Source organism: Notamacropus eugenii, chromosome 4 (assembly GCF_028372415.1).
Source record: "Notamacropus eugenii isolate mMacEug1 chromosome 4, mMacEug1.pri_v2, whole genome shotgun sequence".
In the NCBI taxonomy this organism is placed as follows: Eukaryota; Metazoa; Chordata; class Mammalia; order Diprotodontia; family Macropodidae; genus Notamacropus; species Notamacropus eugenii.
In genome coordinates this window covers 149,667,876-149,695,792 of record NC_092875.1, presented here as the reverse complement: position 1 = coordinate 149,695,792, position 27,917 = coordinate 149,667,876, and the positions used below count along the sequence as shown (strand labels likewise).

Below are 27,917 nucleotides of genomic sequence, written 5' to 3'. Positions count from 1 at the left end.
TACCACCTAGTTAATTTGATTTACCAGAGTAAAAAGAGAATGAAATCAGCAGAGAGAATGGAGGCAGAAAGAGGACATCAAGGGAAGAAGGAAAATGTGGAAAAAATAGAAAGATGAGAACCAAATTTGAGATACTTAGAAAAAGAAAAAAGAAATGGTACTTTGGTGGGTCAGTGAGTCAGCAAGTATTTATTAAGTGCCTGCTATGTGTAAAGCAGTGTACTAAGGTCTGGGGATATAAAGAAAGGCAAAAACAAAGCCTCTATCCTTGAGGAATCCACATTCTAATGAATTAAACAATATGCAAACAAATATGTACAAACAAGATATATACAAGGCAAATGAAAATAGCTTTAGAGGTAAGGCATTGTGGGAGTAAGGGGGGAGAAGGATTAGAACTGGGAAAGTCTTGGAGGAAGCCAGGAAGTAGAGATGAAGAAGTGAAAAGTCATGGAATAAGGAGAGGGAGTAGAAATGGTGGTTGTCTGCTCTCAGAGTACCAAAATGACCACCATGTTGAGGTTGAGGTATGGTGTATCTGACTGTGGCTGATCAGACCAGCACCAGCTAAGAAGGCTCTACCACAGGTCTGGCTCAAATAGTCCATTTGAAGTGGAAATGGCTATAAATGGAGTAGAAATAGCAAGAAAACCAATATTATTGCATCATAAAATATGTGTCAGGGAGTGATGTGTAACAGAAAGGGAAAGGTGAGAAGGGGCCATGTTGTGTTGGGCTTTAAAAGCAAAACAGGATTTTATATTGGGTCTTGGAGGTAATAGGGAACCACTGGTGGTTATTGATCAGAGGTAGGTGTGCATGTGACATGGTCAGATCTTCACTTTAAGAAGATGATTTTGGCAGCTGCATGCAGGAGGGACTGGAATGGAGAAAGACTTGAAGGGAGGTTATTGCAATAGTTCAGGTATAAGGTGATTAGAACCTGTACTGGGATGGCAGCTTTGTGAAAGGAGGGAGGGGGATATATGGGAGAGATGATGTGAAGGTAGAAACAAGAGAAGGCAAGAGATTTTATTTGCAGAGTGAAATGCAAGTGAGGAGTGAAGGATGACTCTGAGGTTACAGTCCTGAGTGACTGGGAAGATGGCAGTGCCCTTGACAGTCCCTTGAGTGACAAGTTGGAACGAGATAAAGTCTAAGACTTTCTCCTTTATCCTTACTCTCCTAATTTTTAAATTTTATTGAAGAACCTTTAGAAATTCTCATACATTTTATAAATTTTTATAAATAACTGGCAATTTCATTGCCTACTTTTTAAAATTCTATTTTCCTGGTTCAGCACCTACCATCACTCTTTGTAACCTTCTGTACAAATTGCCACATTTGAGGTAGTTCTCAGAACCCACATGTTCTCATGTCATTTTTTTCACCAATATGTTATCATCCTTTTCTTCATTTTGATTTTCCCTGAACAAAAGTGGTAATTACTAGCACTTACAGCACTTTAAGGTTTGTAAAGCACTTTTGAAATTTCCTTTTTTTTTATCCTCCCAACAACCCTGGTAAGTAGGTACTGTTATTATTTCTATTTTACAGATGAGGAAACTGAGGATAAAGGAAGAAGCTAAGTGAATCATTCAGGGTCATACAGCTAGTAAATGTAGGAGTCAGGATTTGAACTCACACCTGCCTGTCTCCAGACCCATCATTCTATCCATTGCACCACTTAGCTGCCCACAAGTTAGGAGATCCTGGGACAGAGAAAATATTTAGATTAGAAATAGTTCTTACTCTCATGAAACCATCATGAAATGTATAGTTTATGAGTTATAACATATACACAGACAAGTCAAAGTAGTGATATTGCATGAATCCATTAGAGAAGTGTCAAAGTACTGAGTGAGTCTTGAGGGAATTGTTTTGTTTTTTTTTTTACCAGCGGGAAACAATGACATTTCAATTAGGTGTTAAGGGATGGAGAGTAATTTAACAAAGAGGAGGAGTGAAGAAAGTCATTTGAAACATTGTGAGGAAAGGTATAAATACCAGAAGGACATAGATTGTTTTCAGCAGACAGAACAGTCTAGTTTGTCTGGAGCATGGAATGTATGGAGAGAAATTATATAAAAAGACTGGATAGCACTGATTTTTTTTCATGAAAAAGCTTTCCAATTTTATATAATTGAAATGATCTTTTATTCTGTCCTACACATTGCTGCCAAAGTAATTTCCCTCTAGTGCCAACTATTTGAGTCCCCTACTCAACCAACTTCAATGGGTTTCTGTTGCTTCTAGAATAAAATATAAAATCCTATGTTTAGTTTTGAAGCCCTACAGAACCTGGCCCTTGCTTGTCTTTCTAGGCCCACTGAATATCCTTCTTCTACCCCTACTCTGTGGGATACAGCCTAACCGGTCTCCTTTCTGTTCTTCACACACAGAATTCAATCTGCTCTTTCTGTGTCTTTGCTTTGGTGGTCCCTCATGCCTGGCATGTACCCACTCCTTACCTCTACCTCACAGAATCCTTCTCTTTAAGTTTCAGCCTAAGTATTATCTCCATGAAGCCATTCCTGATTCCCCAACTGCTAGTGTCCTGCTTCTGTGATTGTCTAATATTTAACTCATATATGTGTGTGTATGTATATACACACACACATGTATAGTGTTTATTCCATTCATGTTTATACTGTATATATTTTTGCGTGCACTTGTCTCCTCCATTAGAATATAAGATCATTGCCAGTCAGGAGCATTTCATTTTTTCTATGACTATCTCTAGTACCAAGCACAGTGCCTGACATATAGATATTTTAATAAATACTTGTTGATTATCAATTAGGATTATTCTTTTGGTTAAGAACTCACTCTCTAGCCATAAGTGTGAACTATTACTATGCTAAATATCTTCTATTTTTTAAAAATGATGTGTCCTTGTAAATCAAGATCAAGTATTCACTTTGAGGTTGTGGTTTGTTTGATGTGTGTGTGTGTGTGTGTGCATGTGCGTGTGTGCACATGTTGTATTTTGTATGTGTTGGATAATATATGCTGTTGGTTCTAATATCTCTCAAATTGTGTTATGGTTTTCTAAGCAATTCTTATCAAAATGGAGTCCTTTGACCATTACTGTGTGTTCTTGGATTATTTTGTTCATTTCTTCATATATACATGTAGTCTTTTTTGACTCATTTTTCTTGTTTTGTTTTGAATGAGTACCAAATACTTGGGTCTGCTATGGCTATGCTTTCTTCATTCGTATTTTTCTCACTATTTCCCTTTCGAGTCCAGCCCTTTTGACATTCCAAATGAATTTTGTTTTTGTTTCTTCTGTTTATACAAAGTACTCTTTGTATAATTTGGCCTGTGCAACACTAAATTTGTAAATTAACATAGGTAATACATTCACTGTAACATATTGGCAAGGCCTAATCATTAATAAAATATTTCTCCCATTATTTGTTTCTATTTCTTTAAAGAATATTTTGTAGTTATATTTGTATAAACCTTACATGTATCTTAGCTGATTAGCTCCTTGACATTTTATGGTTATTTTGGATGAAATTTCTCTTACTATAGTTTCTTCCTGGTTTTTGTTAATAGCATATAGATAGGTTGGTGATTTGGGGGGGAATTATTTTATATCCTGATATGATTCTAATGCAATTACTTGTCCCATTTAGTTTCTTTGCTGATTATCTGGGATGTCCATCATGTCATCTATAAGGAGGAATAATTTTGTCCTTTCCTTGCCATTGTTTATACTTTTAATTTTGTGGTCTTCATAGCATTTCTAGTACTGTATCACACAATGGTGAGGAGAGAAGACATCCTTATTTTATCCCTTTGTGTGATGGCAAACCATCTAGTGTTTCTCCATTGCAAATAATGCTAGTCTTTGGTTTAAAAAATGCTTTTGTTCATCTTAAGGAAGAACCTCTCCATTCTTATGCTTTTTAGAGGATTTTTAAGTGGTACAGTGGATAGATTACTAGGTTTAGAATCAGGAAGACTCATCTTCCTGCCTGAGACACTAGCTGTGTGACCCTGGACAAGTCCTTTAACCCTGTTTGCCTCAGTTTCCTCATCTATAAAATGAGCTGGAGAAGGCAGTATCTTTGCCAAGAAAACTCCAGATGGGGTCATGAAGAGTTGGGCATGATTGAAATGACTGAAAAACATATTTGTGCTTTTTAGAGGATTTTTAATATAAATTAAAGCTGTATTTTGTCAAAGGCTTTTTCTACATCCTATAAAACAGTAATGCAATTTTTGATATGTTTGTTTATGTGTTTGTGTTGTTTATATGATTACTTATGATAATTGTTTTTCTGGTGTTGAGCCATCCTTGTATAACCAGTGTGAATCAAAATTGATGGTAGTGAATTATTTTCTGTGTGTCTTTCTGTAGTATCCTTGTAATTCTTCTATTTAAAATGTTTGCATCTAAATTTATTAGGGCCATTACTCTGTAATTCTTTTTCTCTGCTTTTTTCTCCATGGTTTCTTTATTAGTACATATGTCTCATAAAGACTTTGTTAGAATGCCTTCTACCTAATGATGAGAATGATCTTTGCAGCATAGGTAGTAATTGTCCTCTAAACACGAGAGGATCCACTTGTAAATTCATCTTCTGTGATGGCCTTAGTTGGGCCACGTGACTTGAATTCCTCTGGGCAGTAAAATACTTCCTTACTATCTCCTTACTTCCTTGGGTATCAACTCCTTATTAGCTATTTTTGAATTATTATTTTCAGGCCAAGCATTCTCCTTGGTATAAAAAAATAGCAAAACAAAAGCTGAGCAATTCTGTTTTCTCCTTCTCATTTGTTAAAACCATCCTATCAATTTAAAGTAGCATTTATGTCTTTTCTTTGACCCTCATTTTCACTAATATAGGTAAATGACCCATAAACAATACCCCCTCTTTGTTAGTCTTAGTTTTCTTCAGAAGCTTCACTTCATCCTGAGCTTTAGCATTTCTGATGGTATTCTTACAGGACCATGATATGATTTTGTATTCATCTTCTATTACCTTTCCTTATTTTTATTTTCTATTGTTATTCACTCATTTTCAATTGTATTTGATTTTTCTTGACCCCATTTGGGATTTTCTTGCCAAAGATACTAGAGTGGTTTGCTTTTTCTTTCTGCAGCTCTTTTTACAGATGAGGAAACTGAGGCAAACAGTGTTCAGTGACTTGCTCAGGGTCACACAACTAGTAAATATGAGGGGCCAGATCTGAACTCAGGAAAATGAGTCTTCCTGACTCCATTCCTGGTACTCTATCCAATGAGCCACATATCATTAAAAAAATGTAAGCTGGTGAACACTTTGCATCTAAATCTGTCTCTTTAACCTAACATTTTCTGCTCAATGAAATTGTTTCTTTTTGTGTCTTTAGAATGCCTATCCCTCTTAAATTATCTTCCCCTATAGAATGTTCTACTCATCCTTTCCCTGGGCACTCTGAAATCTTCTCTCTCTAAGAGGAGGTATGTGTCAGATAATGCCCAACCTTCCCTTCTTTGATCACAAAATCCCAAGATTCCCATTATTTCTATCCTGTCATTTCTAACCCTTGCGAAGAATCAGATTCTGAAGAGAATTTTGTTTTTCTCACTCCTCTATCTTTTGAAGGATGGTCTTATCTTTAAGGGTTCATTACTGATTCTACCTTTGGCAGAGAACTCTATCAAGGGTCCAGATCATTGAAGTCCCTATGAATATTGTTTCATGCCTTCATGCTGGGTTTGTGTTTTATTTCTAAACTTGTCTATTTCTTTTTTTCCGTCCAGATGACCTATAATATGTACTTATAATTTGTGTTTTTGCCTCTGTTCATCTAGACTCAAATGTTTACCACCACTTCTTCTCCCCACCTTTATTTCCTGAATATCCTCATATTTTCATAACACACAATTCTATTTAGCCTTCCATTTTATGTAGCCTGTTTATATTGGATAAAGCATACCTTTCTAGCCCTAGATTCCAGTTATAGACCTTATCTCACCAAATAACGTCCAACACTTTATGAAATCCAATATTCCTGCTTTATAATCACTTTACTTATTAAATATACTTTGTGCATTTGTGTGCAGACATATGAGATCATGGACTCTATGGCTGGTTTCTTTTTGGATTTTTTTTCCTGTGCAGTTCTGCATTGCTCTCCTGCTATTTTTCTTTGTGCATTGTATCTCTTCTTAATGGCATCTAGCTTGGCGGATGTTCCTGAGTAGCTTTCTCTCTGCTTCCTTTGTGAGTTTAAAGCCTTTTAAAGATAATTGCTAACATTTAGGTACTACTTTAAGGTTTGCAAAGTACTTGAAATATATTATTTCATTTGATTTTCCCAAGCAGTTCTGTCAGGAAAATGTTATCAGTGTCCCCTTTCATAAATGTTCCAAGTGAAGCTGAGGGAGATTTAGTAAGCTGCTCAAAGTCACACAAAGCTGCTAAAGATCAGAGGTGGAATTTGAACCCAAGTTATTCCTGACTCGCAGTCCAGCACTCTCTTGATTGCACCACTTGGATTGTTGCCTAATTTCAATTAGATGGGTAAGATTCCAGGTAAATATATTCTTATTAGCCTTTTTAGAGGCACTCTAGTTCTAGTAAATAGAGTGTCATTTCTAGATTTTATGCCATGGTCCACAAATTGAAATCCTGTTCTCAGATAGCATCTTCTTAACAAGCTATAAATGTCCCAGTAGATGATAACAAGAAGAGAGAATGATAAAAATAATTTTAAATTGATAGTTGTGCATCAGAGGCTCTTTAGGGTTTCTGGTTGAGAAATAGTTGGGAAGCAGCAAGGGGGATCAAAGAGTATACCAACCCTTCTTTCTTGACCCTGAGATTCAGGGGTAAGAGGGGAAGAATGGAGAGTAGGGAAAGAGTCTTCCATCGGAGAAAACTTTGCTAGTTATTACCTGGACTTTGTTGCCATGCCTCAGATGCCTTATTCTTTGTCTATGCAGTTCCCTTCTCTAATTGGTGAGTTCTTCCTCAAACTTCTGTTTTGAAGAAGTACTCATATCTGCTACCATTAATTCTCTGGTCTTTACCATCATGCATCATATTAGCATGCCCATCAATTAGGGAATGGCTGGGCAAGTTGTGGTATATGATTGTGAGGAAATACTACTGTGCCATAAGAAATAATGAGTTTGATGATCTTAGAAAAGCATCAATAGACTTACCAAAATAACAAAGATGAAAATGAACAGAACCAAGAGAACTTCGTATACAGTAATAGCAATGTTGTTTTAAGAATGACTTTGAGTGAATAAGTCGTTTTGTTTATTATAAATGCCCACATTAACTACAAAGGATATATGAAGAAAGATGCTATCTGAATCCAGAGAAAGACAGAAGTATTTATAGATGATTTTACATATATATGTATACATACATACATATTTGTGTCCAATAGTAGTCATCTACAGGGCTGGGGGGAGGAAAGAGGGAAGAAAAAAAGGAGAAAAAAGCAATTTGCATGATAACTTTATTATATATTTAAAAGAAATAGTACATTGTACATAATAGATTTGCAATTTCATGTGCAATCATATTTTTCTATTATTTTATGTTATGGAAATGCTTGTTTTATTCTATAAATTAAAAATAAAATGAATAAAAATTTTAAAAAACAAATAAAGAATGAAAAAAAGAAAGGAATGTAAGGTCTTTGTGGATAAGGACTGTCACACTCTTTGCTTGTATTTATGTTGCCAGTATCAAGCAGAGGGCCTGGCCATATAGTAAGCACTTAATAGGTATTTGTTGACTTGATTTGAGTAGATGAAGTGTCCTTAACAGAGAGGAAGGAGTGAAGAGGGAGGAAATGGGCTAGGAGATGGGTAAATCAAGAGGGAGTGGAAGAAGAATATTTAGAACATGGATGATCATTTAAGAGAAAGTAGTACTTGCAACTAAGGAAAGGAAACTCAATGACAGACTGAAAAACTGTTACAGTGAGAGATAGATTGTGGCAGCATGTTCTGCAAGGAAAACATCTTTCTTCCTGTAGCATCTCAGAGACCTCCTTCTAGGGAAGTTGCATAGTTTCCAACTGTGTAGCAGGGTCACAGCTAAGCTGTTAAAGTCTTGGAGGAGGCAATTCCTGGCCTTTCCATTTGGAGATTCTCATAGTTCTTCCTTGCAGTGTTTTTCACATAAATCACAGTTTTTCCACATCTAAATGATGCAAGGACAACAACAGAATCAAATGAAGAAAATGTCTTGTCTGGAATGTCATTTTGCTAACCTTGGTATTTTTCATCAAGCAAGGGCTTAGAAGAGGCCTTGCCATTTCTTGGCACTTCATCAGCTTTCTAGGAGAGCATCGACTTAGAGATCGCTACATTTTAAAAGGACCAAACAATTATAAAAAGAGAGAGAAAGGAGCAAGAGAGCTCTTTTTAAATTTTAATTAATTGGTTTTTAGTTTTCAACATTCATTTCCACAAGATTTTGAGTTCCAAATTTTTATCTCATCTCTCTCCTCTCCCCACCCCAAGATGGCATGTATTCTGATTCCCCTTCCCCAAGTCTGCCCTCCCTTCTATCACCACCCTTCTTATCCCCGTGTCCCCTACTTTCTTGTAGGGTAAGATAGATTTCTATACCCTATTGCCTGTGTATCTTATTTCCCAGCTGCATGTAAAAACAAATTTTAAGATTCATTTTTAAGACTTTGAGTTTCGAATTCTGTCCCTCCTTTCCTCTCCACCCACGCTCACTGAGAAGGCAAAGCAATTCAATATAGGTTATACATGTGTGATTGTTCAAAACACTTCCATAATAGTCATGTTGTGAAAGACTAACTATATTTTCCTCCATCCTATCCCACCCCCATTTATTCTATTCTCTCCTTTGACTCTGTCTCTTTTCAAAAGTGTTTGCTTCTAACTACTACCTCTCCCAATCTTCCTTCCCTTCTATCACCCACCTCCCTCTCTTATCCCCTTCCCCCCTACTTTCCTGTAGGGTAAGATAGATTTCCATACCCAATTGAGTGTGTATGTTATTCCCTCCTTAAGCCAAATCCAATGAGAGTAAGGTTCACTCATTCCTTCTCACCTTCCCCCTCTTTCTCTCTAGTGTAAAAGCTTTTTCTTGCCTCTTTTATGTGAGATAATTTAGCCCATTTTCCTCTCCCTGTCTCCTTCTCCCCATACATTCCTCTCTCACCCCTTAATTTTATTTTTTAGATGTTATCCATTTATATTCAACTCACCCTCTGCCCTGTCTATATCTATATCTATATCTATATTTATCTGTATATATATAGATATATAGATATATAGACATATATTTGAAAGTCAAATTTTCTACTCAGCTCTGGTCCTTTCATCAAGAATACTTGAAAGACCTCTATTTCATTGAATGTTCATTTTTTCCTCTGAAGAATTATACTCAGTTTTGCTGGGTAGGTGATTCTTGGTTTTAATCTTAGCTTCTCTGACCTCTGGAATATCATATTCCAAGCCTTTCAGTTCCTTAATGTAGAAGCTGCTGAATCTTGTGTTTTCCTGATCGTGTTTCCACAATACCCAAATTTTTTCTTTCTAGCTGCTTGCAATATTTTCTCCTTGACCTGAAAACTCTGGAATTTAACCACAATATTCCTAGGAGTTTTCCTTTTGGGATCTCTTTTAGGAGGTGATTGATGGATTCTTTCCCATTTTATTTTGCCCTCTGGTTCTAGAATATCAGGGCAGTTTTCCTTGATAATTTCTTGAAAGATGATGTCTAGGTTCTTTTTTTGATCATAGCTTTTAGGTAGTCCAATAATTTTAAAATTATATCTCCTGGTCTATTTTCCAGGTCAGTGGTTTTTCCAATGAAATATTTCACATTATCTGCTATTTTTTTCATTCTTTTGGTTCTGTTTTATAATTTCTTGATTTCTTATAAAGTCATTAGCTTCCATTTGCTCCATTCTAATTTTTAAGGAGTTATTTTCTTCAGTGAGCTTTTGGGCCTCCTTTTCCATTTGGTCAATTCTGCTTTTTAAGATATTCTTCTCCTCATTGGCTTTTTGGATCTCCTTTGCCATTTGAGTTAGTCTATTTTTTACTGTGTTATTTTCTTCAGCATTTTTAGGGGCACTCCATTAGCAAGCTATTGAATTGTTTTTCATGATTTTTCTTGCATCATTCTCATTTCTCTTCCCAATTTTTCCTCTGCTTCTTTTACTTGATTTTCAAATTCTTTTTTGAGTTCTTCCATGACCAGTGACTAATTCATATTTTTCTCAGAAGCTTTTGATGTAGAAGTTTTGACTTTGTTGTCTATTTCTGGTTGTATGTTTTGGTCTTCTTTGTCATCAAAATAAGATTCTATAGTTTGAGATTTTTTTTTAATGCTATTTGATCCTTTTCTCCCACCACATACTTGACTTTTTAACACTTTGTTAAGATAGGACTCTCCTTCCACTGTAGAGGATGTACTTCAGGGGTTTTGTGCAGCTGTTTTCAGAGATACTTTTTGGGGCCTGTAAATTTTCAGTTCTTCCAAGGTAGTATGATCAACGGAGAGGTGTATACTCTTTTCCTGGCCTGTACTATGGCCTATGAGTGATCATAGGCACTCTTTTCTGCCTTGGAACTGTGAGAAAGAATTCCCTCTCCACTACAGCCACAAATTCTGCCACACTAGCTTTCTTCTTCACCCCTGGACTGCCCCCCAGGACTATGACCCAGATTCAAGCAGGTCAAAGCAAGAGAATCCTGTCTCAGTGCCAGCAAGAAGATCCCTGAAATCCCGCTCCAATCAGCCACTTGATTTCCCCACGGTCTGTGGATTGAGAACTCTGGAAGCAGTCACTGCTGTTGCCACAGTGGGACTGGGGCCTCAGTGCACTCCTCTCTTACCCAGGTCTGACAGACCTTTCCTACTGACCTTCGAAGTTGTCTTTAGAGTTTGTGGGTTGAGAAGTCTGGAAATCACCACAGATGCCAGTGACTGATTCCCCTGAGGCCTGCCCTAACCCCATATGCACTGGTACAGTCAGTGTTGGTCTTTGCTCTTCTCCTAGCCTGGTGCAATGGAACTTCCCTGTCAACCTTCCAGGTTGTCTTGGGCTAGAAAATTGTTTCACTCTGTTATTTTGTGAGTTCTCCTGCTATAGAATTTGTTTAGAGTCATTTTTTGCAAGTATATGGAGGGATTTGGGGGAGAGCTCAAGGAAGTCCTTGCTTTTAATCTGCCATTTTGGCTCTGCCCCTGAGGAGAATTCTTTACAAAAGCATTTGTGACTGAGAAGTTCCACCATTTATGATTCAGAAGAAGTTCCTTAATAGTTGATGGTCACATAGATAGGTCAAGCAAAGTGTCCCATGTGCCTGTCATGTGAACCATGTCATCAACAAGTGTTCCTGAAATACAATGTGGTATTGTTCTTTTTCGGTTCCATTTCACTGAACAAATAAAACAGCAGAGGGATAGGAGTGCCAATGGACTTTCCATCTAGATCTGTGTTTTATTTGGTAGCTGAAATTTCAGGGCTAGGAAATTGTGCATTGTTATGAGACCCCATTCCCTGTGATAGTATCTAATCAATGTCCATTTGACCAAAAGAGAAATCCTTGTCTGTCTATCTTTATGGGAAAAAAAAGTTTCAATTGCCCATCTCCACTTCACACAAGCCTGTGTTGTTGCCCAATTGGCCAATGTGAGTGATAAATTTCTCTTACCTCACATTGTGTGTGCGCTGGATGCCCTAATTATTCTCTGATCACCACTTCCCTGATGTACTTAACCTGTGGCTTATGTATAATTGAGTAACGTTAGAAATCCATTGTAATTCTCTAGTGCTGGAGGGATAAGGAACTACTTTATAAGCTTACAGAAACTAGAAGAGATTAAATGAATAAGATTCTATTATATGCCACAGGTTTGATTATTTTTTTAATAACTCAAATTGGGACTATTACATATGTACATACAGTGATTTTTAACATCTCTCTCATTGTAAAACCTCCTCCACCAAAACAATCCCCTTTCCACTTCTAGAGGGCATTTAGTTTAAAGAGAAAGCCAGAAAGCTAGAATACAGCCTGGTCCTATAAACAGACTAAAAACCTGTTCACTTAGAAAACACATCTCATTCCATTTGTTTTCTATCATTATATTTAACGTATTTCTAAGTATTTGCAAAATGGTTTTATTTTGTGTAAATCAAAAGACATGAATTGGTCCATAGCTAATTATAGATTTCTAGTTTAAATTGGACTAGATATGAAACTCTGCTTCCAATAAAGGCTTTATTTAACAAGTTGACAAATCAAACGTTGATTAAGCTCCTACTACATGTTAGGTATAGGCGCTAAAAACTGGAGATACAAAAGCCAAGACACACCTTGCTTTCAGGGAGTTTAATGGGACTGACAACATGTAAGTGACTATGTTCAAACAAGACAGATACAGGATAAATTGGAAGTAGCCTCAGGGAGGACACTAAGATTAAGGAGGGGAAGAAAGGTTTCTTGCAGAAGGCGGAATTTTAGCTGACACTTGAAGGAAGTCAAGGATGTTACATATAATGTAGTGAATATTTTAATAACACAGGTAAAATGAAGTTAAATGAAACCTGCTCTTTTACATAGTAACACTGATATTTTTGCAAAATGGAGATTGCTAACACAAAAAAATCCAGATTTCATTGGCTGGATAAATGATGCATTTAACCATTTTGGGGGGAGGGGCATTTGAACTTAGGCTGCCTTTAAAAACTTGCCAGTATTGCTTAAGGCAGTTTTAAAAAGACAAGCCATTTGCTTTTTTTTTTTTTGAAGTTTTTATTCTTGTTTGTTTTTATGTTGCTTAAATTTTCCTCTTATTCCCTGTTCTTCTCCCTCTCTGGGAGCCATCCTGTATAACAAAGATACATACAAGTGTGTGTGTGTGTGTGTGTGTGTGTGTGTGTGTGTGTGTGTGTGTCTTCTTGCTGGGCATAATGGTACAAACCTGTAATCTCTGCTACTGGGAGAGGATATAGGTGGTAGATCCATTGAACTCAGGAGTTCTGAGCTTAAGTAGGGCTAAAGCTGATGGAGTATCCACATTAAGTGCTAAATTTAGCACCAATATGATGAGCCCCTTGGTACAGAGGGCTATCAGATTGCCTCTGGAAGAACAAACTGGCACAGCTTGTAAGAACAGAGCAGATCAAAGCTTCTGTGTTGGTTAGTATAGTACTGACTCAAGGGTAGCTACCTGCACTTCCAATCTTGGTGAAATAGGAAGAAATAGTAAATAAATCAGTCAGTGAAACTCCCATTGTTCTTTTAAAAAAAATCAACACTTACAGTGAGTTTTAGGTTGTGTGATTTTCCTATTCCATGATAACAGGGAAAGATGACTATGCACTCAATGAGATACATGAAACTCAGTAGGAAAAACAAACAAACAAAAGCTTCTCCTGAATGATGATTATATACCTTATGTTTTACAGTAATAAACGACTCGTTGCTTTAGTGCCAATGCCAAATGACACACCATTCCATACCCGCCGGGCCTACACCAGTGAAGATGAAGCCTGGAAATCATACCTTGAAAATCCCCTGACTGCTGCAACCAAGGCGATGATGAGTATCAATGGAGATGAGGACAGTGCTGCTGCTTTGGGCTTACTGTATGATTATTACAAGGTAGACGATTTATTCCTTACTTCCCAATTTGTTTCCATTTTTTTTTTTAGTATAATAAAGATTACACTCACCTTTTTTCTCCTTGCTTGAGTGCCCATCATGCTGGGCTTAATTTCACATCTTAAAGCTATAAGCTCTATTTTCTTCCTTCCTTCCTTCCTTCCTTCCTTCCTTCCTTCCTTCCTTCCTTCCTTCCTTCCTTCCTTCCTTCCTTCCTTCCTTCCTTCCTTCCTTCCTTTGCAATCAGGGTTAAGTGACTTACACAGGGTCACACAACTAGTATCTGAGGCCATATTTGAACTCATGTCCTCCTGACTCCAAGGCTGGTGCTCTATCCATTGTGCTACCTAGCTTCTCTCCTAAGCTCTGTTTTCAAGGATTTGGCATGGAGCAATGATGCCCAACGCTGATTTTGTGAAATTGTAAGGTATATGGACAGCATGGCTACAGTGGAAAGAATAAAGGTTCTGGAGACAGAGAACCCCACCTTTAATATATATCATCTGCTTGACCTTGGGGATGGCCTTTAACTTCCTTGGGATTCAGTTTCTCCCTTTTAAAAAAAAGAAATAGACAAGCAAATCTCTAAGGTCTAGCTCTAGGTCAATGGTTCTATGATCTCTTTATTCATTTTAGAAATCTCTCACAATAAAAATGTAATTACTTTTAATTTTTTGAAAAAATTACTTTTCATAAATATACCACACAGCACTTTTAGGAGAGGAGGAGGGTGTGTTATAAAGTCAAATAAGCAAGGATAGATTGTATAAACTACAAAAGGCAACATCTGATCCAGTTATAGAATCCTATAACTAGAAGCTACCATAAGATACCTTTTAGTCCAAATCATGCATTTTACAAATGAGCAAACTGAGGCCCAGAAGAGTGAAACAACTGGCTATTTCTTATAGATGAGAGAAGTCTTAACAAATTAATTATTGGGGTCCAAGGCAGAGAATTGCATGATAGGAGACATCCTACAGACATTGCTTTAAGAAACTTTGGTTTGATCTTGGAATCTGTATAAGTCGAACATAACTGGTATTATATTATTAGTTTGGCCGGACATATTCACTTATAAAAAAAGCCACATGGCTAATTGTGCTATAGTCCCATCATGGAATTAGGATGCGTTTTAGAGAGTAGGAGAACAAGCCACTTCAGCCCTAGGCAATATTGCAAAATAGACCAATTTTATTTGGGGTACCTTCTAGCCCAACTGTCTCCCTAGCCCACATCAGTAATACTCATATTGCCCTCTGCATGTCCAGTGGTTGCCACTACAATACCTTATCCGAACCTGCTATGTAACCCATGCTCCAAAATTATGCCGACTTTTCTTCTCTCCTCGCTCTGCAAATTTTCATTTCCTTCCCCAGGCCTGAGCATAATGATATGTTACAGGGAAATAAGGTCAACAAAGGTGTAGAATATAGTTTATGGTTCCATTGTAATGGGAATACAGTGTATGACCCCATTTTAGAAGAGAAGCTTATTAACATACACCCCCCTCTCACCTAAATAAAAAGCCTGAGGGAGACATTTTTGAACAAATCATCTTTTGGTGGCCATCTCATGCTCTGGTTTTCCGCCACTCCACCAAAAGAGTTGAGGTCAATATCTTTCCATCTTACTACCAAAAATTTATAATAGACTCTCGGTATAGCTAATCAGGAATTTAGGTTATAAGTGTAGCAAAGTTCTAAATAGAATTGCATACAAAATGCTGTTCTAGATTGTAGGTTTTACTTACTGAAAGAAGTTATTTCTTGTTTATTGAATAGACACTATCTGGGGACATTCCTGAAATATAAAGATGATTTGGGGTGTGGTCGTTTTTCTTTCTGTTGAATGAAGGGGCTGAAGAAAGAAAAAGTAATACACCGTGCAGAAGCACAGTTGATAGCCGTTTAGCGTGTTTTTCTGATAGACTATTTATTGTTATCTAGAGCTTTGTAGAAACTAAGTAGACATGTATAACCTGTATCAGATTGTGTGACATCTTGAGGAGGAGGAAGGGAGGTAGAAAAAATCTGGAACTCAAAATCTTACAAAAGTGAACACTGAAAGCTTTCTTTACATGTAATTGGAAAAAATATTATTAATATCACAAAAAAGAAATTAAGTAGAATATAATTCACATATGTACTTTATACTAAGGCACAATCTCTTCAGCAGTTTTTTTCCACCTTCTCCTGTATTCCTTAATGACCTAAGTCTCATTGATTTTTCCTCTTCCTTCTCTTCTTTTTTTCTCCTCTATTTTCCTTTCCTCTTTCCATCTCCTCTTTTCTTGTCCTTTTCCTCCTCCTTCTTATTCTCTTTCTCCTCCTTCACCATTGCTTCTTCCTCCTCCTTCCCTTTATGAAAACTGTTATCTCTAACATCATTCATGGCTCCTTAATTAATAGATCCTCAACCCTTCTTGCCTCTTCTGCAATATTTGGCCATGTGAAACTCCCTTCTTCAGTCTTCTCTGTGATTCTGTTCCCTGAAGATTTCATAACTAAAAAGAATCATGTGCACCATCCTGTCCAACCCATTCCTGAATTAGAATCCCTTTATAACATTCCTAATATGTGATTATCCAACGTTTGCTTGAAGAACTCTAGTGAGAATAAATTCCAAGATTGCCCATTTCTCTTTTGGATAGCTCCGTTTTCCTTACAATATACCTAAATCTGACTCTTAGAAAATTCTACCCATTGGTCCTTGTTCCAGAATATGGTTAATCCCTCGTCTATGTGACATTCAAAGATAACTATCATAACTCCTTCAAGTTTTCTCTTTTCTGTGCTAAATATCCCTAGTTCAAATCTAGTCAATGTATTTATTTAGTGCCTATTATATTTGAGGGACTTAATATACAAATGGAAAACAGCTCCTGGCCTTGGAGAACTTACATTATATTAATACAATATGTGTTATATTAAGTTATATAGAAAACATGTAAATTGATACGTTAATGCATAGTAACTCAGGGAGGGAAAGAACACTAAGAAGAATGGAGATCCAGAAAGACATTCTATAGGAGATGGTGTCAGATAGGGCCAAACTTTGAAGAAAGTTGCATGAGAGAAGGGGCATTGCACTCCATCCATTGGGAGACAACCTGTATAAAGGCACCAAGGTGTAAAAAAATGGCAGATTTAGCACTTTTAATATATTATCTCATTTAAGGTTTGTAATAAACTTGTGAGGGTGGCTCTCCAGGTATTATCATTATCTCTGTTTTATAGGTGAAAAAATTAAGGCTCAGAGAATTTGAATGACAGTTCAATTTGAATTTCAGAGTCCAGGCTTTTATTGTAAGGTGGTTTTTTTTTTATATCTTTGTTTTTACATGACCTAGACTCTCCCCTGTATCACTTCTACCCCCACCCAGGAAGCCATCCCTTAAAATCAAGACTTAAAAAAAAAAAAGAAAAATGAAAGAATATTAAAAAAAGATTCAACAAAACCAATCAAATACATTGGAGAAGAATGAAGCTCATCTAGTTCCCACTCCCCCCATCCTTTCTTTCATAGCTGTATACTTTTCTTCTCATTCACCTCAATTATAAGAAATGACAGGGAATACCCCCTCCCTTTTGTCCTGAAGATACCACTGTCGTCCTACTCAAGATGATCCTAGCTGTGTATCTTGCTTGGGAGAGCTAGGAAAATATAGCCCAGAGAAGAGAAGACATGACACTTGTATCTAAGTTTTTGAAGGGATATGGAAGAGAGATTAAATATGTTTTGCTTGGCCTCAGAGGCCAATCTAGAGCAATGGGTAGAAATTGCAAGACAAATTTAGGCTTATAAAACTTCCCAACAATTAGAAGAATGAGTAAAATAGGGGACAGAGTCCCAATGAATTCTACCCTTACCAGACTTTAACTGCAGTATTGTGTTTAATTATGGGTACATAACTTGAATATACAGATATACACAAAGGTATGCTGGTACATGTTTAACAAGCAGCTCTCTAAATGAAATGCATATATAATACACTTTTAAACTGAATCTGTTTTATTAACATTTTCTCCATCACATTCTTAAGTTTAGACAATCAACAAAACAATAAATCCAGCTCTGATTTGTAGTGATTGCTAATTTCTGAGAGGTAAATGCTGACACTGAAAGTTTAACAATCAGCTCTTGATAACCACTTTGATCTAACTCCAGCCCACCTTTATTTATATAGCATAGTTTGAAAAGGACATTAATGAGCTGGAAGGTATGCAAAAGGCAAAAAAAAAAAACAATGGTGAAAGACTTTGAATTCATGTCTTATGAGGATCTGTTGAAGGAGCTGGTTATGGTTACTCCATAGAAGAGAAGTTTCAGATTGGGCATGATAGTTATTTATGTACTGTATTTGAAGGGCTATCCTGTAGAGGAAAGACTGCACCTGTTCTGTTTGGTTCAGCAGGAGAGATCCAGGAATAAGGAGAAGAGAACAATTTAAGCTAGGTGTCAGGAAAAACTAAAAAGAGAACTTTGGCCTCTGAATTTTCACAGTAGAAGCATTCTTACTATACCTCCGATTGCATCAGTAAAGATGATGTGCAACTTAATTATGTCTGAAAAGAGAATGTATGCATGTTCAGTCATTTTTCCATTGTGTCCTATTCTTCATAACCCCATTTGGGATTTTCTAGACCCCATTTTCTAGATACTAGAATGGTTTGCCATTTCCTTCTGCAGCTCATTTTACAGATGAGGAAACTGAGGCAAACAGGGTTTAGTGATTTTCCCAGGGTCACACAGCCAGGCCAAGTTCTCTACTGTGTCATCTAGTTGCCCCCTGAAAAAAGAAATGACTCCTCAAAGTGATGATTTGAGAATAGTCTTAAGGAATGATGCCAATTTATCCTATGATCCCTTGAGTTTTTTCCAGGTCAAAGAAAAGATTGTTTATCTAAAATCAAAATGATTACAAAACTCTTAACTTTCAGAGAGAGACAATAAATCCTTACAAGACCTAAGAGCACATTATGTACCAACTTAATAAATTTCCACATATTAATTCTCTATAATGTATTTTTATTTTTTTGATTAGCGTTGACTTTTATACATTCTTCTCTCTATTCAGATAAAAAATTATTTTAGGTTTCTTTAAAACATGGAAAGAAAAGCTGTACATTAACTTATTAATTTGTTTTTAAATTTTTTTTCAATCAGCAGAAATTTTCTCCCTTCCATTCTCTCATACCCCCAATTGAGAAGTAACGAAAACCAAAACCCTGTTCCAAAGTCAAGCAAACAAATTTTTACACTGGTCTTGTCCTTAAAAAAAAAAAAAAAGTCACTTTAACCTCTCTTTCAGGAGGTGGGTAGCATGTTTCATCTGAGTTTTCTAGAGTCATGATTAATCACACTAATCCGCATTTCTAAGTCTTTCAAAATAGTTTGACTTTACGGTATTTTTGTCTGTTTCAATCATTCTCCTGGTTCTGCTCACCACACTTGGCATCAGTTCAAAGAAGTCTTCCCAAGTTTGTCCGAAACCATCCCCTCATAATTTCTTACAGCACAGTAGTATTCCATAACATTTATATACCATAATTTATTCAGGTATTCCCCAAATTGATGAGCAGTCCTCCAGCTTCCAATTCTTTGCCATCTTAAAAATAACTATAAATATTCTTGCACATTCTTAGAATGTCTTTTGCTTAGGCTTAATCCCTCCTTTTTAATTTACTTCCTCTCCTTCTCCTCCCCTCCTCTCTCCCCTTTACCTCATGTTTCCCTGTTAAATAAAATGGATTTCTGTGCCCAGTCCTGTGTGTGTGTATGTGTTCTTCACTAGTTCAAATGAGAATGAGGTTCAAGTGTCTGCTGCTTCTTCAACCCTTTACTTCTTGTTTGTATAGACCTTTACTTGTATACTCCAGGTATGTGAGATTACTTTCCCTTAACCTTCTTTTTCCTTCCTCCTTCCTTAGTATATTCCTCTTCCCCTCTTTCCCCATTTTTTTAAAAGAAGAAAATCAAGACATAACAACTTCTTTCTAATTAGATTCCTTCTATGATCTCTAGTGATTATAATGTTCAGATTAGTCACATATATCATCTCATATTAGAATATAAGCAGTTTGTCCTTAGGATTTCTCTTTCGTGTTTATCTTTTTGTTTCTCTTGACTCCTGTGTTGTACTTCAAAGTTTCTATTTAGCTCTGGCCTTTTCATCAGGAAGTCTTGGAAGTTTTTAACTTCTATATTTACAACCAGATTTGTTTCATTCTTCACCGATCCACTTGATCCTCAAGAAAGGAAAAGAAATTGCCATCCTACTACATATTAAGTACAAAGGGTTGAGCATGGATCAGATGATTTATAGCTGGGATGAAACTTGGAGGTCACCTACTATAAGTCATTTTACATATGAGGAAATTGATGATCAGGATGAAGAAATAATTTGCCGAAGGTCACAGAATCAGAGAATTTAAGAGTTGGCAGCAGCCTCAGAGACTATCTAGTACAACCCAAACCTGAAAAATAATCTTTTCCTACAACTGACTCCAAAATCAATTCTCTACCCATCACACCACAAAGTCTTGTAAGATAAGAGATTAGCATACATTTCATATTAAAAATATAGTCATCTAATATTAAAAATATTTAACTATAGTAAAACAACATATCTTTAATATTAAGAATAATAATATTTATGCTAAATATAAAACATATCAATATACTCATTATAAAATATAACTAAAAATTAAAAGCCAAATTTAAACAAAAATCTTTTTTTTAATTTACTTTGTACCAGGCTCATGATTTTATTAATATAGGAAACTCCCAATGAAGAAGCGTCATCTACTAATGCACATAGGCTACATATCTGTAATCTATAATCTTAGAATGTTTCCTGGGGTCACTGGGAGAGGTTAAGTGGCCAGGATCATACAAGTCAGTGTGAGTCATAGGTGGGACTTGGACCCCAGACTTCCTTCTCCAGGGCCAGGCCAGCTCTCCAAAGGAAATGACTAGTTACTATATTCAAAGATGCTGCTTTGAGGAAAAACTTTTAAAAGAATAAATACTCAACGCAGTAAGTGTACCTTATCCATTAACCCTTAATTTTTCTGATTTGGGTGCATTTTAATTCTCATTTGTTTTTTGGTTTGCTTTTCTTTTCTTTTTTGAGGCAATTAGGGTTAAATGACTTGCAATTGCAGTTAAATGACTTACCCAGAGTCACCCAGCTATTGAGTGACTGAGGCTGGATTTGAACTCAGGTCTTCCTGACATTATCCACTGTGCCACCTAGCTGCCCCCACATTTATCTTAATAGAATAATTCTTTATATCCATTGTCTCCCTGAGATCGTATATTACTCCAGGCCTCAGACTAAATCAGTTTCCAACCACCCATAGTTTCCTGCTCTTCTGTTGTCCAGGACTTTCCCCCTGCTCAAGTTAATCAAAGAGAAGGAGATAGTTTTTCTTTCCAATGTGCTCTCAGTCAGGTAAAAAATTTTCTGTTTCCTTCCTGTGAGGCTGAAGAAGAAAAAGTGATGTAAAACATCATTTCCCTTCTTTTTCTAAATCATTTTTATTGAAGCCTTTTGTGTTCTTTTAAACATGTCATTTCAATGGAAACTTCCCTCCTTTATTCCCTTCCCCTACTGTGAATTGTTCCTCGAAACAAGGGAAAACAGCTGAACAAAACCAAAAGCAACCAACCTTCAACATTCTGCCTCTAGAGTTTCCCACCCTGATCAATCAACCAACCAACCGATCAATAATCAATCAATAAACATTTAAGTGTCTACTATGTGCCAAGTGCTAGGGATACAAGTACAAAGAATGAACACTCTCTTCCCACAATGAGCTTACATTCTAATGTGGGCCACAACAATTATGTATATAAATAGTTAAACACAAAATTGTTTGGGAAGGAGAGAGGGCAGTAGCATTTGGGAGATCAGGAAAGGTTTCATGTAGAAAAGGAGAGATGGGTGTATTTCAAACTTTGTTTTCCAAAACAAAGATTTTTCATTGAAATTAATCTACATCACTCTGCTTCTGCTGAGACCCCCTCTGCCTTTTTTACTAGATCCAATAATCAGGGGGATTCTTTTTTTCTTTTGACTAGCTCCAATAGAAGGATTTTTTTCTTCTTTGGATGAACTTAATCTCATTTCCCCTGTTCAGTCTCTATAGAAATGGAATCATACAGTTAGTAGGGACATAGGAGATGATCTAGTTCACCTTCTACCTCGACCACTCCTGTCCCTATTCTACAGATAGGAAAATTGTATCCATAGAGGTTAAGGAACTTGCCTGAGGTCACACAGTCAGTTCATGAAATAGAAAAAGCTGACAGTTCCTGATTCTTAGTCCAGCCCTTCTATCACATTTCATTGAATTTCTTTAACTTGAATCTATATGCCCCTTTCATTTGTTGGTTATATATTTCTGATATAGTTTCTCTTAGTCATGGGCTTCAGCATTGCCCTGGGGGACCCAGATGATCGCTTAAGGGAACAAAACATTTTGAACTGAAATGTTTAGAACAGTTCAAAGTTTACCTTCTTGGGCCCAAGTTTCTTCATCTATAAAGTGAATGGGGATTGGACTACATTATTTTATTATGTATACATATATATATGTATATATACACACACACACACACAAACATACATATATATGTATGGATATATACACATGCACATATATACACACATTTTAAATATATACATATTTTATTTACTTGATGTATGTACATGTGTTAATTTTTTTAATTGTCAGATTTTTTTTTGTCCAGTGATTTCAAATAGGTAATATGTAGAAGTGGAAGGAGTATAAGATCAGGAGACAGGAGACTAGTTTAAATCTTGGCTCTGGCACTTTGTAGTTGTGTGGCTGTGGGCAAAACTTTGAACTTCCTCAAACCCTTATGTCCTCATCTGTCAGGTTAGGGTTAAAAACAGCACCTGCCCTGTAGGATTGTTGTAAAGATCAAGTAAGATAATGCATGAAAACCACTTTATAAACCTTAAAAGGCTTTATAATATGAGCTGCTGCTGCTGTTGCTGCTACTACCACCACAACATTCCTCACAGGGTTGTTGTGAAGCCAATGCTTTGAAAACCTTAAGGCACCATAGCCTCAGGGGTTATGAATTTCACTTTCCTGCCTCCTCTCAACTCCACCCTCCCCCCAATTTTGTAGTTGTTTTGGCAACAAACATATTGATGTAGCTTTAGAAAACTAGGAAGGCAAGGTTTCTGTTTGGCTTATGCTCTGGTCCCTCCCCCCAAAAAAGTCTGTCCATCAATAGGTATTTATTGAGTGCCTACTATGTGTAAAGCAATATTCTGAGAATCATGGGTAAGACACAGAAGTAACAGAGGTAGAAGAAATGTTCCCTTCCCTTAAAGAACTGACAGTCCATTTAGAAAGGTAACACATTTACAAATAAAGGGAAAACTGATGATGCCAAGTCATCTTTAATAGTAGCCAAGTGAGTCAAATCCATGGTAAGTGCTGCTACTGGAGTTCTAAAAAGGGGGAGATTATAGAAAATCTCTTACATCACTCCCTATTCAAGTTCACTGATGCGCAATAGGTTGGCTAGGACTAGGGGATACTGCGACATAACCCCAAATCTAAATTGCTTCTGGATTAGAAAGCAGTCAAAGAGAAATTTATCTTCTTTTCATCTCCCTCATTCTTCCTTCTGGCTCTCCTTCTCTCTCTTCCTTCTGGATCCCTTCTGTCTCTATCTCTCTCTAGAATAATGAGAAAACCAGACTGCTGCTATTTGTTGAGCACAAAGCAGGGAAGAGAGGACACATCTGTTCCTGGATAGGTTCCCTAACAAGTGTTCTGAGTAGGCAAGGCAAATGAGTTGTTCAGATTTACTACTCATTCTCCCTTTTGTTTTTTTCTCCATCATGGAGTGGTCAAGAGGAGGGAGGAAGTTAACAGAACAGAGAATTCCATCTGAGGTGGGGACCCAAGCAAAACTGCCCATGACTGAAACAAGCAGCAGATCTTTGGGTGACTGACCGCTGGACTTATCATCTCTAGTAGTACAACTAGTGCTACCATGCCTCAGACAATTGCCCCTAATACGCCAGCCTGATGTAGGGTTGAGTAATTTGGGTCTAAAAAAAGTTTATTTTTCTCCTTACTAGATTGTACGTAGCTTCCAGTGTTACATGTTATCTCTGGATTAAATGCGTAACCAATTGATGATAACTGTTTGCAGGTTCCTCGAGATAAAAGGTTGCTCACTGTTTGCAAAGCTAGTGACAGTCAAGAAGATCAAGATAAAAGGTAAGAAATTATCTTACCATGGTAAGATATTCTCTACATGTTATATGTAATATGTATTATATACATATATGCATCCTGAGATTAGAAATCCTCAAACATAGAATTTCAAACCTAGAAGAGACTTAGAAATGATTTAATTTACCCAACTAATTTTTTAGAAGATTTTTTAAAAGCTATCTTAAAAATTTTAAATTAAAAAAAAAATTTTTCTCCCTCTCAACTCCCCAACCCCCAACCCCCCAAAAAGTGGATGGAGTAGTGGGCCTGGAGCCAAGAAGACTCAACTTTCTGAGTTCAAATATGGCCTCAGACACTTACTAGCTGTGCCATGCTGGGCAATTCACTTAATCCTGTTTGCCTCAATTCCTTATCTGTAAAATGAGCTGCAGAAGGAAATAGCAAACCACCCTAGTATCTTTACCAAGAAATCCCTAATGTGGGGTCACAAAGACTCTGAAAAATGACTGAGCAACAACGAGCAAAGATGCAAAGTCAAACAAAAGTAATTACTGTATTGGTCATGTCTAAAAAGTATATGTCGGTCCCTGAGTCCATTTTCTCTCTGTCAGGAGGTAGGTAGCATGTTTGATCATGGATCTTCTGGAATCATGGTTGGTTATGGAGTTCATCAGCATTCTTTAGTCTTTCAGAATTGTACCTCTTTTACAATAATGTTGCTAATCTACAAATTGGACTCCTAATTCTGTTCCCTTCTCTCTGTATCAGTTAATACAGGTTTTCCCCAGCTTCTCTGAACCTATTCCTTTCATTACTTCGTAAAACACAATTGTATTCTAGTCATTCATATATCACAAATATTTCAGTTGTTCCCTGAATTGATAGACACTCCCTCACTTTCTTTGTCTTTCCCCCTAGAAAAAGAACTGCTGTAAATATATTTGTACATATAATGTACCCCCCTCATTTTATAGATAAAGAAACTAAGGCACTAAGAGTGGTTGATGGGCTTATGCAGCAAGACAGAGGCAGATCTCAGGTCTCCACTTCTATTCGTGTCCCAATGTTCATTCAACTACACTAAGTGGAAGTTTTGATTCATATTGATTGAAAAGAGTAGTATTCAATGGAAAAGCACTCTTGAGAGAAGAATTGGGATTGGAGATTTGTTCTTTATTTTTCTTTTTCATTTGGGAACAGAAGTAGCCACTTAAGTAGAGAGAGGTAATGAAAGGCTTTCTTGACTCAAAGTATCTCCCTGCCTTCTCTGCTGCAGGAGATTACCAGCTTTAGCTTCAGTCCTAAAAGGGATAACATATCAACCAGGATTAGGTTATCTGAATGATCCATTATTACAAGAGGAAGACCCTGAAGGAATTGGATACAAGCTGGGAAGAACATTGTATTTGGAATCAAATGGGTTGGGTTCAAGTCCCAGCTTTATGACTAACTTTATAGACTCAGGCAAATCAGTTCATCCCTCTGTGCCTCACTTTCTTCATCTGTAAAATTAGAGAATTGGACAAAATAGACTCGAAGTTCCCTTCCTGCACTAAATCTATGGTTCTAGCATGAAGAGAAGGGAAAGTAGATTGAGGACTTTTAGTGGTCTGGTACTTACTGTCAGGTTTGAGTGAAACACTTCAGTATCTGGGCATATTGGGCATCCTGGAAACCTGGGAGTGCACTTTGAGCCTCTGGGGAAGGAGAGAGGGGCAGCCGATAAGCGCTGAGGTAGGATGAAGGGATACCAAAGGCAAACTTTACTTATTTCACAGTTTTGTCTAGAGGTAGGACCGATCCCAACATGACATCTCCATAGTATTTTCACTTCTACAGATAGTAGTTCTCTCAGTAGTACCCAAGACTCCTTTCTATGAAATCTCAGTTATTGGGATACAAAATGCCTGTTCTGCCCTATTGAATATCCTGCCTGCGATAGTGTATGTACCCTGTGAATCTGACTCTCCTGCCCTATTTGGAGTTTCTGTGAGACCATGCTGCCACTTGAAACACAACAGTGGAGACAAATCGCCTCTCTACCTTATGTATGTTTCATGTCAGGGTCAAGGTTGTGACGTTTTCCCACTAATCAATCTGTATTTATTGATCCTGTTCCAAATGAACCACAATCTGCTAAACCCTACCCTTAAAATTAGCATCATAGGGTTAGGAAAAGGATACTTTTTTGAGTGATTAATAAATTTTTATTGTACTTCTTTTTTAATTTAATATTTTATTTCCCCTTATTACATGTAAAAGCCATTTTAGCATTCTTTTTTCAAGTTTTGAATTCCAAATTATCTGCCTCTCTCTCTTCTCTCCCCCTTCATTGAGAAGGCAAGCAGTTGACATAGGTTATACATGTGCAGTCATGAAAAACACATTAAGGTTATGTTTTACAAGCCCTGATTGTGAGGCAGTAGGAAGAACTCATGGAATTTAAACCAGAGATCATGGGTTTGTGTACCAGTTCCATAACTTGCAAAATACTTAACTTTTCTAGAGTTTCCTCTTTAGTTTCCCCTTCTGTAAAATGGGGGCCAAATAAGACAATCTCCAGGGAAGCACTTTATAAGTCATAAAGCACTCTAACAAATTCAAGGTGTATCATTGCTAATGAGGAAGAGAGGTGATGTTATCCATCCCTGCCTTCCTAGATAGCATTTAAAAACATATCAGCGACATCAATTCACTTGTAGCTTTTATTTGGATAATTATAGCAGAAACTTTTTAAAATGCCAGTATTGGAGGATGGGACAGCATTATTTTATTTTGAACTTCATAGGCTCAAGGCTAGGTAGCAAAGTAGGCAGAACACCAGGCCTGGAGTCAAGAAGATTCCAGTTCAAATCTGACCTCAGACAAGTCCTAGCTGTTTAACTTGGGAGAAGTCACTTTAATCCATGCCTGACTCAGTTGCCTCATGTGTAAAATGAGGATAATAATAGCACCTCCCTTCCAGGGTTGTTGAGGATCAGATGAGATAATAATTGTAAAGTCATTAGCACAGTACGTGGCATATAATCAATGCTATATAAATGATAGCCATGATATTATTATCATAGGACCATAGATTTAGAGCTGGAAGGGACCTCAGAAACTACCTACTCCAACTCCTTAATTTTAAAGATGAAGAAAAATGATGTCCAGGGAGATTTAAAGTGATGTACCCAAGGTCACAGTTCTTATTATAATGGACTTTTATGTGGTTCTTCTTATTTTTTTTAAGACAATATAGTTTGCCCTACAGAAGCAAGGCATATCATATAGAGTAGATAGCATGCTGGACTTTGAGGCAGAAGAGACTTGGGTTCACATCCCACCATTAACACTCATAAGCCATGTGACAACGAACAAGTCAAGCTCTCTGAACTTCAATTTCCTCATCTGTAAAATAGGCATAATATTATATATATTGTCTATGTTACAGGATTGTCTTATGATTCAAGTGAATTAATGAATGAAAAGTGCCTTGACAACTTTAATATGTTTTATAAATTTCACAAAAGATAAATCCATTTCATAATGGGTGATGTTATCATAGGATTTTATTACATTGTAACTATTTGCATATTCAGGTCTCCTTTTGTTAAAATAATAAGAAATTGGAGTGATATGGTTTTGAAAAGTAGTAGATATACTATACCATTTCTAATGCTTATTTATTTTAAATGTTTTATTGATTTTTTTTCCTTTTAAAACATCACTATCACTCCCAAATGTTACGTTTCCCCCAAACAACTGAATGCTTGTTCAAAAAGTATATTCAGTCCAAAGAAATACTCATGTTGATCATTTCTGAGTGCATGCCTGATTCTGCACCTATTATCCACCAGGCCTTTATACATTGGTAGAGGATATAATTCTTGTCAAGTACTGAAAGTCAAAATTGGTTGTCACATCTATCAGACTTCTGAAGTCTTTCAGTTTTGGTTTTTCTTTACATGACTTTGACCATTATGTTCATTGTTCTGGCCCTGTATTGGTTCATGTTAAGTCTTCCCAAGTTTCTCTAACTTCTTATTTACCACTTCTGTGGTATAATAACACTTAAT

General features: G+C 36.7%; 1 protein-coding gene across 6 annotated transcripts in view; it reads left to right on the top strand.

Annotated features, from left to right (window-relative positions):
- Positions 1-27,917, top strand: part of GRHL2 (grainyhead like transcription factor 2) — a 225,755-nt gene that overhangs the window by 41,393 nt on the left and 156,445 nt on the right. For all 6 annotated transcript variants that reach the window (XR_011965814.1, XR_011965815.1, XM_072603364.1 and 3 more), the window contains exons 2-3: positions 13,429-13,624; positions 23,834-23,901. Coding sequence is in view for 4 of the 6 variants with exons in the window: in XM_072603364.1 (XP_072459465.1) it covers positions 13,429-13,624; positions 23,834-23,901 (264 nt within the window). In the remaining 2 variants the exon portion in view is untranslated. The remainder of the gene's footprint in view (positions 1-13,428; positions 13,625-23,833; positions 23,902-27,917) is intronic.